Source organism: Heptranchias perlo, chromosome 5 (genome assembly GCF_035084215.1).
Source record: "Heptranchias perlo isolate sHepPer1 chromosome 5, sHepPer1.hap1, whole genome shotgun sequence".
NCBI lineage: Eukaryota > Metazoa > Chordata > Chondrichthyes > Hexanchiformes > Hexanchidae > Heptranchias > Heptranchias perlo.
In genome coordinates, this window is record NC_090329.1 from 69,633,747 (window position 1) to 69,646,473 (window position 12,727).

Consider the following 12,727-nt stretch of genomic DNA (forward strand, 5'->3'; position numbering starts at 1 on the left):
TTTAAACAAAATCAGAAAACGCTGATCACAGCAAGGCAATCAGCTTCTGAAAGGAGAAAAGACCAGTTGTTGTTTCAGGTGTCAGAACTGGAAAGTAAGTGAGCACCTCAATAAGACTGAAGACAAAAGCGAGGGGAGTTTGGGAAGACAACAGCAGGTAGAAGTCATAAGTCAAGAATGCTGACTACTTTTGATAATTTTTGTATATCATCTATCAGTCATTATTACTTTTCAAAAAGTAGTTTGCAGGCCAGTCATTCCATTAATTGCCTCTCTGATAAAAGTCAGCACAAATGACTATTGACTCCTCTCTGTTTTCTCTTTTTTTGTTGTTCACTCCTTTTCAGGGCTCATCTATCATTCAGTTTCCAGTTCTGACAAAGGGCAAACTTGTCCATTCTCTTTTCAGATGCTGGCAGACCTGCTGTGGGTATTTCCAGCATTTGTGTTTTTTGTTCTTTTTATCTGTTTCATCAATCGTGCCGATTTTCTGAATGCACAATCCTGGAATGGAGCCTCACCCACCAGACATGCTTCTGTGATTTTTTTTGGTATGTGCTCCTCTGCATCAGAGGGGCGCATTGAGAAAATTGCCCCGAATATATTTTGATGAAAATGAAGCAGAATGTTAATGCTATGATAATTGGTGCATGAATAATTTCTGTGGCTATACATATTCACAATTACTTAAAGAAATATTATGACTCCTCATCTACTAGGGCCAGTACATGAAACTGTGTATGATTTCTGGAGAATGGCTTGGCAAGAGCAATCAGTTTGTATCGTCATGGTCACTAATCTGGTGGAAGTTGGAAGAGTAAGTCTGCTTTTAATAGAAAAATAAATGCATTAGGATGAGTTTTAAAGTTTGAAGAAATATTCAGTTGTAATTAGCATTTAATGAATAATCAGATTATACCTATTTTTGTTCAGATGTAAAATCTAAAAAAAAATCTGACACTTCATTTTTGGATTTCTTTGTACCTCGGTTTTGTTTCTCTTTGAAAATGATTTTTTTCTGCCACTTTGGGTGACTACATGATGTAATATCCTCTGACCAAGAGGTCAAGGAAGTGTCCTGATTTGTTCCTGGGCTTCTATCCCATTCTCAAGCTTTACCTTGGAAGCTTTGCAAGATAACTTGTCCAATTATTGTTAAGCTTCTCTTCACTCGTGTCTATTGAGATAGCCTGTTTGAAAACAGGATTTCACTTTGGAAGGAGGCAATTGTGGGGAAGAAGACATTAAATACTGCATTACAGAGTATATTTGGGAACTCAAATTAATTTTAGGATGCATTTACACTGCATCTGTTTAGCATCCTTATGAAGTGATTTCTGCTTCGCACTAACATAAAACTTGTAGTGTCAATCCAAAGTGAAGTGGACTGGGATGTTCGATAGAAAATAGTCTTGCGCGGCCTAGTTTTGACATCATATGGAGTGTAAGTCCAATGCAGTGTCACACCTGGCTTACAAAGCGCTCAAGGATCCATTGGACTCCCTGGACTTTTTTTAAACCGACCTGAACTCATTTTGAATGTTTAGAAAGCAGGGATTCTCTCCCTTCCTCGCTATCTGAACCTTTAAATTTCCACTGTTGGGAAAGAATTCTGTGAGTTGTGTATTCAAACACACACAGCTTTCATGAGCAAGACTATTAACAGTTTCAACAAAGCTGGTGCAAAGCAATATGATCGTTATTGCATGACTGAAACTTAAACTTTAGCTCCCACTCTGAGGCCAGAACGTGCAGTGTAAAGTTGTTAGAGCTGTTCTCAATCATTTGAATATTCTTTTAAAATTTACAGTTCTCAATCATTTGAATATTCTTATTTTAAAATTTTAGGTGAAATGCTACAAATATTGGCCAGATGATTCTGAAGTTTATGCAGATTTTAAAGTTACATTCATGGACGAGGAACCACTTGCAGAATATGTAGTTCGAACATTTACATTAGAAAGGGTAGGCAGATTTATCATCCTTAACTTCATGTCTTTTCTCTTTAGTATTTTTCGAACATTTCTCAAATGTAACGATATTTAGGAGAAATGGAATTCTGGCAGGGTGATAGTTCAAATTGTGTTTTACCTTCATGATGTGAACCACAGTTTAACAGGAAATATCTGCAGGTAAGATATTTGGTATTTCATATTGGATGGAGAAATGAATTGATGGGCAAAGCAGTTGATAGAGGCAAATCAAATTTCATGCCAATACTTGCAACTGTACAATATATTAAGCTCTGATCTGTAGCTCTGTATTGCCTGCAGTAAATGCATGTGCAAGTCAGCAGTGTGTTTTAGGCACCAATTGGCTTTTATATTTCTGTGACAACTTAATTGAAGGCTTCTAAATGTGCATTATGCACAGGTTATTTTTTCTCCAAAAAGGAATAAGCTAATATCCATTTAAGATATTTATAGCAAAAAAAAAGCATGGTGATGAAGTTACTTTTGCACTTTAGCCAATTTTTAAAAAATTACTGAGAAACCACAGTTACGAGCCATACTACAGCAATCATGGTTGAATAGAGTAAAAGAAATGAGCTAAATTAGGAAGTAATTATTAGATTTGGATTTTAAATGCAGGAGGATGGAAAGACTGGGGAGGTAAGGGGTCCCATATTCTTTATGTCCGAGGAAAGAATGTCTTGATTTTAACACAGTGGGCACACAGGGAGGAGGAAACACCTGTAGGATTGCATATTTGGAACTCCATAGAAACAAGTGAGGAAGATTCAGTGGAACACAGACCACAGTACAACTGATAAAACAGACAAGGAAGGTTAGAATAAAAAAAAAGAGGCTGGAGTCTAGAATTGAGAGCAGTATCACCTGTGAGATGATGATATTTCCTTGTTACTCGTCCAGAAGTACAAGAGAAGTATCAGAAGAGCTTCTCCAGACATGGGAGCAGTATTCAAATCTTAAACCCAGGTTCATTTTAGAGAGTTGAGTTGTTGAGGGGAAAGGTAGTATGTTTGGCACAAAAGAGGAAATTGGTCATCTTTGAGAACGCTTCAGCAATAGAGCTGTGGGAGTCCACTTGTTGTCATTAGACTCGGTGAGGCCAAAAATGTGGATAGACAAAGAAGGATGACAGTTGGAACCATCAAAAGTAAGAGGTGGTAGCTGTTGGTTGGACTTTCAAGAGATTTGGAGAATTGAAAGAAATGGGATTTCCATTGCTTCACTGAAGGAAATGATGGTGATGTAGTGATTCAGCTATTAAACTGTGTGAGGAGTGGAGGTTATGAGCACCAAGAGCATGTGACCTGAAGAAAGTTGCTGAATATTGGATGGGATGCTGAATGGAAGAGGTCATGTATATACAGAAGAAACAGAGTGGAGGAGTGTGCAGAGTAGTGTGGAACCCCTGAGTAGTAGGATGAGTCTGAGGATGAGTTATCAACTACAACACAGATGGAATAATTTGAAAGGAAACTAGATAGTCATGAATATAGCCCTGGTGAGAGGCCACAATATGTTTAGAAGTTTATACAATGATTTTGGCAAAGAATGCATTGAACAGCCCCTTGCAAAATGAATTCAGTAACTGAACTATTTTGAAAATATTTGTTTATTTCCTTCTCAGAGAGGTTTTGATGAAATTCGTGAAGTTAAACAGTTTCATTTCACTGGCTGGCCTGATCATGGTGTTCCTTATCATGCAACTGGTTTACTGGCGTTTATCCGTCGTGTGAAAATCTCAAATCCCCCAGGAGCAGGACCAGTAGTTGTACATTGCAGGTTAGTTATACTTATTGTATATATTTCTATAATATAATTAAACTTTTAAGTTTAGTGTGTGTGTGTGTGTGTGTGTGTGTGTGTGTGTGTGTTACACATCACTAGATTACAAGTATGCATTCACTCCAAGTAACCATGTTGCTTCTTCAGTGAACATCATAACTTTAGAATTTGTCGGAACAGGCAGCTTGGCCCAGCCAGCAAGTCCTTTTATGATGCATCTCAACCCCACCTGCTCACCACATTCCTCAATCCCTTCTCTCTCCAGAAATACTGCTGATTCTCGAGCCCATTTATACTGTTACTTCATTGACCTTCTCCTGATAAATTATTCCACTATTGCACTTGGTATAAAAAAGGTTCCACCTGACTTTCCTTCTTATTCCTAACATCCTAATGTTTAACATCTGTCCCCGTGTGTTTGAACCCTTTAACATAGTGTACAATTTACCTGAATCAACTTTGTCAATCGCTTTTACAAACTTGAACTTTGTGGAGTATACATGGAGTCTTGAAAACAGCTCTTTTCTATATATGCAGCATGTTGGAGATTAAACTCTGCACTATATTGATTTTTTTATAACTGAATTATGATTTTTAATCTGAATTTTGATGTTAACCTGATTTATATTTTAAATTTGAATGTCATTTGTTTGCAAATGAAATCATTCTTTTAACGCTGAAGTGATTATCTAAATCTAAACTTTAGTAGTCACGAGTGTAACACTTAAAAGATTTTCTCACTGAATTTTTTTTTCAGTTTAAATCTGTTGATGATGCTAATAATGATATTTATTTGTCAACTGAACTTTGGCATAACCAACAGTTAGGTTATGCTAAAGGACAGTCTATAAATAACTGTGTGTATTTGACTAAATGTCTTATATTAAATTCTCATTTCTGTTTCTATGTTTTCAGTGCTGGGGCAGGAAGAACTGGCTGCTATATAGTTATAGATATTATGTTAGATATGGCAGAGCGAGAAGGAGTTGTTGATATCTATAACTGCGTTAAAGCATTACGATCAAGGCGTATCAATATGGTCCAGACAGAGGTAAGATTCAAATCAGTATGATCAAGGGACACAGAGCTTCTAGTTGCAGAGCTGTATGATGACATAGTGTCATTATTCTTTCAGGCATTATAAATGTCTTTCTTAGGTAAGAAAGGACAGTTGGAAATCAGTGTCAGCTTGAGCAATAGTCTGTTTTTTTCATGTCAATAGTGTTTGGATTGGGGTCTACCCTTAAAGTACCAGGTTATGGTTTGGACTTTTAGGAACATAGGAACAGGAGTAGGCCATTCAGCCCCTCGTGCCTGCTCCGCCATTTGATAAGATCATGGCTGATCTGTGATCTAGCTCCATATACCTGCCTTTGGCCCATATCCCTTAATATCTTTGGTTGCCAAAAAGCTATCTATCTCAGATTTAAATTTAGCAACCGAGCTAGTTCCCAACACTTTTATTCAATTACAACTGAAAGGCAGTTTCCATAATCAGACAGATCTTTAATGAATTGAAATCTGCATCCTTATATATACTGAGGATTGTATGCCATGATACTCATCTGTACCACTTAGCTATGGCCTGTTGTACTCGAGACCATTTGGAATGCCCAACACATTCTGATTACTATGAAAGACTGCAAATACTGTACTGTTAAACTATACACATGATGTGGAGATGCCGGTGATGGACTGGGGTTGACAATTGTAAACAATTTTACAACACCAAGTTATAGTCCAACAATTTTATTTTTAATCCCACAAGCTTTCGGGGGCTTTCCCCTTCCACACCGCCTGAGGAAGGGGAAAGCCCCCGAAAGCTTGTGGGATTAAAAATAAAATTGTTGGACTATAACTTGGTGTTGTAAAATTGTTTACAAACTATACACAGGCAGAAAGACATAGCGAGATGTAAATGAGAATAGAAGACTCCCAAAAGATGAACTTGCTCAAGGCAAGAAAATGAACAGTCCAAAATCCTTGTTCTCTTCAATTGGCTCTGACTGAGTCTCAAACTGACGTTCTGTGGGAAGCAATTTCCCAAAGAGCCCCCAGTACCCTCCTCACATGGTTCAGGCATTGCAAAGAAGGGTACTAAAGATTAGGGGACAGTATCCTTCCTTTGATCCAAGGGAAGCCCCTATTTTTTTTTTTTTTTTTTCGTTCACTGGAGGTGGGCATCACTGGCAAGGCCAGCATTTATTGCCCATCCGTAATTGCCCTTGAGAAGGTGGTGGTGAGCCGTCGACTTGAACCGCTGCAGTCCGTGTAGTAAAGGTTCTCCCACAGTGCTTTTAGGTAGGGAGTTCCTGGATTTTGACCCAACGACGATGAAGGAACGGCGATATATTTCCAAGTCATGATGGTGTGTGACTTGGAGGGGAACTTGCAGGTGGTGCTGTTCCTATGTGCCTGCTGCCCTTGTCCTTCCAGGTAGTAGAGGTCGCAGGTTTGGGAAGTGCTGTCGAAGAAGCCTTGGCGAGTTGCTGCAGTGCATGCTGTACGTGGTACAAACTACAGCAACGGTGTGCAGGTGGTGAAGGGAGTGAATGTTTAGGGTGGTGGATGGGGTGCCAATCAAGCGGGCTGCTTTGTCCTGGATGGTGTCGAGCTTCTTGAGTGTTGTTGGAGCTGCACTCATCCAGGCAAGTGGAGAGTATTCCATCACACTCCTGACTTGTGCCTTGTAGATGATGGAAAGGCTCTGGGGAGTCAGGACGTGAGTCATTCATCACAGAATACCCAGCCTCTGACCTGCTCTTGTAGCCACAGTATTTATGTGGCTGGTCCAGTTAAGTTTCTGGTCAATGGTGACACCCATGATGTTGATTGTGGAGGATTTGGTGATGGTAATGCCATTGAATGTCATGGGGAGGTGGTTAGACACTCTCTTGTTGGGGATGGTCATTGCCTGGCACTTGTCTGGCGCGAATGTTACCTGCCACTTATCAGCCCAAGCCTGGATGTTGTCCAGATCTTGCTGCATGTGGGACTGCTTCATTATCTGCAGGGTTGCGAATGGAACTGAACACTGTGCAATCATCAGCGAACATCCCCATTTCTGACCTTATGGAGGGAAGGTCATTGATGAAGCAGCTGAAGATAGTTGGTCCTTGGACACTGCCCTGAGGAACTCCTGCAGCAATGTCCTGGGGCTGAGAATGATGGGGCGGTGATTGGATTTGTCCTGCTTTTTGTGGACAGGACATACCTGGGCAATTTTCCACATTGTCGGGTAGATGCCAGTGTTGTAGCTGTACTGGAACAGCTTGGCTAGAGGCGCAGCTAGTTCTGGAGCACAAGTCTTCAGCACTACAGATGGGATGTTGTCAGGGCCCATAGCCTTTGCTGTATCCAGTGCACTCAGCCCTTTCTTGATATCACATGGAGTGAAGCAAATTGGCTGAAGACTGGCTTCTGTGATGGTGGGGATATCGGGAGGAGGCCGAGATGGATCACCCGCTCGACACATCTGGCTGAAGATGGTTGCAAACGCTTCAGCCTTGTCTTTTGCACTCACATGCCCCATCATCATTGAGGATGGGGATGTTCATGGAGCCTCCTCCTCCCATTAGTTTAATTGTCCACCACTATTCATGACTGGATGTGGCAGGACTGCAGAGCTTTGATCTGATCCGTTGGTTGTGGAATCGCTTAGCTCTGTCTATAGCATGTTGCTTCCGCTGTTTAGCATGCATGTAGTCCTGAGTTGTAGCTTCACCAGATTGGCACCTCATTTTTAGGTACGCCTGGTGCTGCTCCTGGCATGCTCTTCTACACTCCTCATTGAACCAGGGTTGATCCCCTGGCTTGTTGGTAATGGTAGAGTGAGGAATATGCTGGGCCATGAGTTACAGATTGTGCTGGAATACAATTCTGCTGCTGCTGATGGCCCACAGTGCTTCATGGATGCCCAGTTTTGAGCTGCTAGATCTGTTTTGAATCTATCCCATTTAGCACTGTGGTAGTGCCACACAACACGTTGGACGGTGTCCTCAGTGTGAAGACGGGACTTCGTCTCTGCAAGGGTTGTGCCGTGGTGACTTCTACCAATACTGTCGTGGACAGATGCATCTGCGACAGGTAGATTGGTGAGGACGAGGTCAAGTAGGTTTTTCCCCTCGTGTTGTTCGCTCACCACCTGCCGCAGGCCCAGTCTGGCAGCTATGTCCTTCAGGACTCGGCCAGCTAGGTCAGTAGTGGTGCTACCAAGCCACAAGACGCAGTGGTGCAAAAGCCATAAAGTAGTGATAACGGGGGACTTCAATTATCCTAATGTAGACTGGGATACTAATAATATAAGGGGCAAAGAAGGGGAGGAATTTTGAAGTGTGTTCAGGAGAAATTTCTTGTTCAGTACGTTTCCAGCCCAACGAGGAAGGAGGCACTGCTGGACTTGGTTCTAGGGAATGAGGTGGGACAAGTGGAGCAAGTTTCAGTGGGGGTACATTTAGGGAACAGCGGTCATAGTATCATAAGGTTTAGAATAGCTATGGAAAAGTACATGGACCACTCTAAAGTAAAAATACTCATTGCAGGATGGCCAATTTCAGTGGGATGAGAACAGATCTGGCCTGGGTAAATTGGAATCAGAGATTGGCAGACAACTGTAATTGAACAATGGGCAGCCTTTAAGGTGGAGATAGTTCAGGTACAGTGTCGGTACATTCCCAAGTGGGAGAAAGGTAGGGCAACTAAAGCCAGAGCTCCCTGGATGACAAAAGAGATAGAAAGATGAAGCAGAAAAAAGGGGCACATGACAGATGTCAGGTTGGTAACGCAAGTGAGAACCAGGCTGAATTCGAGGACATAACGTACAGGGTGGATAAAGGGGAACCAGTGGACGTAGTGTATTCAGACTTCCAGAAGGCATTCGACAAGGTGCCACATAAAAGATTATTGCTCAAGATAAAGAATCACTGGATTGGGTGTAATATTCTGGCATGGGTGGAGGATTGGTTATTTAACAGGAAGCAGAGAGTTGGGATAAATGGTTCATTCTCGGACTGGCAACCAGTAGCCAGTGGTGTTCCGCAGGGGTCAGTGCTGGGTCCCCAACTCTTTACAATCTATATTAACGATTTGGAGGAGGGGACCGAGTGTAACATATCAAAGTTTGCAGATGATACAAAGATGGGAGGGAAAGTAGAGAGTGAGGAGGACATAAAAAACCTACAAGGGGATATAGACAGGCTGGGTGAGTGGGCGGAGATTTGGCAGATGCAATACAATATTGGAAAATGTGAGGTTATGCACTTTGGCAGGAAAAATCAGACAGCAAGTTATTATCTTAATGGCGAGAAACTGGAAAGTACTGCAGTACAAAGGGATCTGGGGGTCCTCGTGCAAGAAAATCAAAAAGTTAGTATGCAGGTGCAGCAGGTGATCAAGAAGGCCAATGGAATGTTGGCTTTTATTGCTAGGGGGATAGAATATAAAAACAGGGAGGTATTGCTGCAGTTATATAAGGTATTGGTGAGACCGCACCTGGAATATTGCATACAGTTTTGGTGTCCATACTTAAGAAAAGACATACTTGCTCTCGAGGCAGTACAAAGAAGGTTCACTCGGTTAATCCCGGGGATGAGGGGGTGGACATATGAGGAGAGGTTGAGTGGATTGGGACTCTACTCATTGGAGTTCAGAAGAATGAGAGGCGATCTTATTGAAACATATAAGATTGTGAAGGGGCTTGATCGGGTGGATGCGGTAAGGATGTTCCCAAGGATGGGTGAAACTAGAACGAGGGGGCATAATCTTAGAATAAGGGGCTGCTCTTTCAAAACTGAGATGAGGAGAAACTTCTTCACTCAGAGGGTAGTAGGTCTGATGAATTTGCTGCCCCAGGAAGCTGTGGAAGCTACATCATTAAATAAATTTAAACAGAAATAGACAGTTTCCTAGAAGTAAAGGGAATTAGGGGTTACGGGGAGCGAGCAGGAAATTGGACATGAATTTAGATTTGAGGTTAGGATCAGATCAGCCATGATCTTATTGAATGGTGGAGCAGGCTCGAGGGGCCGATTGGCCTACTCCTGCTCCTATTTCTTATGTTCTTAATATAGAAAGTTCAGAGGGGAATTGAAAAAGGAAATAAGAGGGGCAAACAGAGAGTATGAGAATAGACTGGCGGCAAACCTAAAAAGGAATCCAAAAGTCATCTCTCGGCATGTAAACGGGTAGTAAGAGGAGGGGTCGGGCTGATCAGGGACCAAAAAGGAGATCTACTCAGAGGCAGAGGGCATTGCCCAGGTACTAAATGAGTACTTTGCATCTGTCATTACCAAGGAAGAAGATGCTCCCAGAGTCTCTGTAAAGGAAAATGTAGTTGAGATACTAGATGGGCTAACAATTGACATAGTGGAGGTACAAGAAAGGCTAGCTGTACTTAAAGTAGATAAGTCACCTGGTCTGGATGGGATGCATCCTAGGTTGCTGTGGGAAGTAAGGGTGGAATATGCTGCGGTACTGGCCATAATCTTCCAAACGTCCTTAGATACGGGGGTGGTGCCAGAAGACTGGAGAATTGCAAATGTTACACCCTTATTCAAGAACGAGTGTAAGGATAAACCCAGCAACTACAGGCCAGTCAGTTTAACCTCGGTAGTGGGGAAACTTTTAGAAACGATAATCCGGAACAGAATTAGCAGTCACTTGGACAAGTGTGGATTGATTAGGGAAAGCCAGCATGGATTTGTTTAAGAAAGTGTTTAACTAACTTGATAGAGTTTTTTGATGAGGTAACAGAGAGGGTAGATGTGGGCAATGCAGTTGATGTGGTGTATATGGATTTACAAAAGGTGTTTGATAAACTGCAGAAAATTGGCTTGTCATCAAGATTGAAGCCCATGGAATAAAGGGGGCAGTCACAGCATGGATGCAAAATTGGCTAAGTAACAGGAAGCAGAGAGTAGTGGTGAACGGCAGTTTTTCGGATTGGATGAGGTGTACAGTGGTGTACCCCAGGGGTCATTGCTGGGACCACTGCTTTTTTTGGTATATATTAATGACTTGGACTTGGGTGTACAGGGCACAGTTTCCAAACCTGCAGATGATACAAAACTTGAAAGTGTAGTGAACAGTGAGGAGGATAGTGATAGACTTCAAAAGGATATAGACAGGCTGGTGGAATGGGGGAAAAGTAGCAGTTGAAATTTAACGCAGTAAAATGCGACGTGATCCATTTCAGTAGGAAGAACGAGGAGAGGCAATATAAACTAGAGGGCATAATTCTAAAAGGGGTACAGGAACAGAGAGATTTGGGGATATATGTGCACAAATCATTGAAAGTGGCAGGGCAGGTTGAGAAAGCGGTTAAAAAAGCATATGGGATCCTGGGCTTTATAAATAGAGGCATAGAGTACAAAAGCAAGGAAGTCATGATGAACCTTTATAAAACACTGGGTCCACCACAATTGGAGTATTGTATCCAGTTCTGGACACCGCACTTTAGGAAAGATGTGAAGGCCTTAGAAAGGGCGCAGAAGGGATTTACTAGAATGATTCCTGGGATGAGAGACTTTAGTTACGTGGATAGACTGGAGAAGTTGGAGTTGTTCTTCTTGCATCAGAGAAGGTTGAGAGGAGATTTGATAGAGCTATTCAAAATCATGAAGGGTCTGGACAGAGTAGATAGAGAGAAACTGTTCCCATTGGTGGATTGGTCAAGAACCCGAGGACATAGATTTAAGGTGATTGGCAAAAGAACCAAAGGTGACATGAGGAAAAACATTTTTACGCAGCAAGTGGTTAGGATCTGGAATGCACTGCTAGGGTGGAGGGTGGTGGAGTCAGATTCAGTCGTGGCTTTCAAAAGGGAACTGGCTATGCACGTGAAAGGAAAAAATTTGCAGGGCTACGGGGATAGAGCAGGGGAGTAGGGCTATATGGATTGCTATTGCATAGAGCCAGCACGGACTTGATAGGCTGAATGGCCTCCTTCCGTGCTGTAACCTTTCTATGATTCTGTGATTCAGCTATTTAAGATATAATGGCCCAGAAATTTGGCCATATCCAGGTACATGCCCTGCACCTGAATGGTGAGGCCCCAGGTCCTCCTGATATTGGGCTTTGGGCCTCATTATCATGGAGCCGGCGAGGCACAATAGCCCGCCAACAAAGAAGCGTGCACGATCGGGTAAGTGGGACCAGAGGTCGGACCAACGCCAGGGGGTGGATTGGGGTCGAGAATTCTGGTGACCTGGGCCGGCAGGGTTCGGGTCCAGAGAGCGCAGGCGTTGGGAGTGATGGTGGGCTTTTGTTAAATATGGGGTCGGGAAGATCACTCCTGCTGCTCTGTGCTCCACATTCAGGTAAATAAATGTGAAAAACGTACCTAGTAGGTTGCAGGCGATCCCAAGTTCTGGTTTCCCTGAGTGAAGCTGCCTCAGGGAAAACCAATTTTGAAGTGGAGGCCTCAAACAGGCATTAGGCCCCTTATTTGCATATGCAAAGGTAGCTAATGCCTGCTTTGGTCATTGGTAAAGGAGGCCTATTTTTTTCCTTTCCCAATATGGCGGCGGTGCACTTACTGCCCACCATATTGGGGGCTTAGTAGGCCAGCTAACTCCCGATGAACAGGCTTAGTGTGGATGAATTTACCGGCCAACGAATTTGTCTGTAAGCTCACAGACTGGCAGTAGCGAGCAATTGAAAGCACACTTGTAACTGATTTGCAGTAGGTGTAGTTTGCATATCGAATATCTATTGTCTCTCAAAGGACCAACAATATGATTAGCATTTGGGCTGTGCTCTCCACTTCGAAGTTTGGTCAAGGGAAGCTCGCTTCCATCTTAGCTCTTGTTACAAAATATATTTTGAATGCTAGACTAATGGTATAATATAGTGAGTGTGTGTGTGTGTTAAATTTGCTGTTTCATTAGATTGCAGACCTCTGGCAGGCTCAGGGAGATAGTCTCCAGATGGTTTTGTGAATTGGCTCCCACACTGTTATGCTGAAACAAACACTT

At 42.5% G+C, this 12,727-nt stretch overlaps 1 protein-coding gene across 2 annotated transcripts in view; it reads left to right on the forward strand.

Annotated features, from left to right (window-relative positions):
• The window catches only part of ptprk (protein tyrosine phosphatase receptor type K), a 539,056-nt gene that overhangs the window by 497,102 nt on the left and 29,227 nt on the right, over positions 1-12,727 (forward strand). For both annotated transcript variants that reach the window (XM_067984566.1, XM_067984567.1), the window contains 4 exons: positions 720-817; positions 1,849-1,965; positions 3,598-3,752; positions 4,671-4,806. In XM_067984566.1, coding sequence (XP_067840667.1) covers positions 720-817; positions 1,849-1,965; positions 3,598-3,752; positions 4,671-4,806 — 506 coding nt within the window. The remainder of the gene's footprint in view (positions 1-719; positions 818-1,848; positions 1,966-3,597; positions 3,753-4,670; positions 4,807-12,727) is intronic.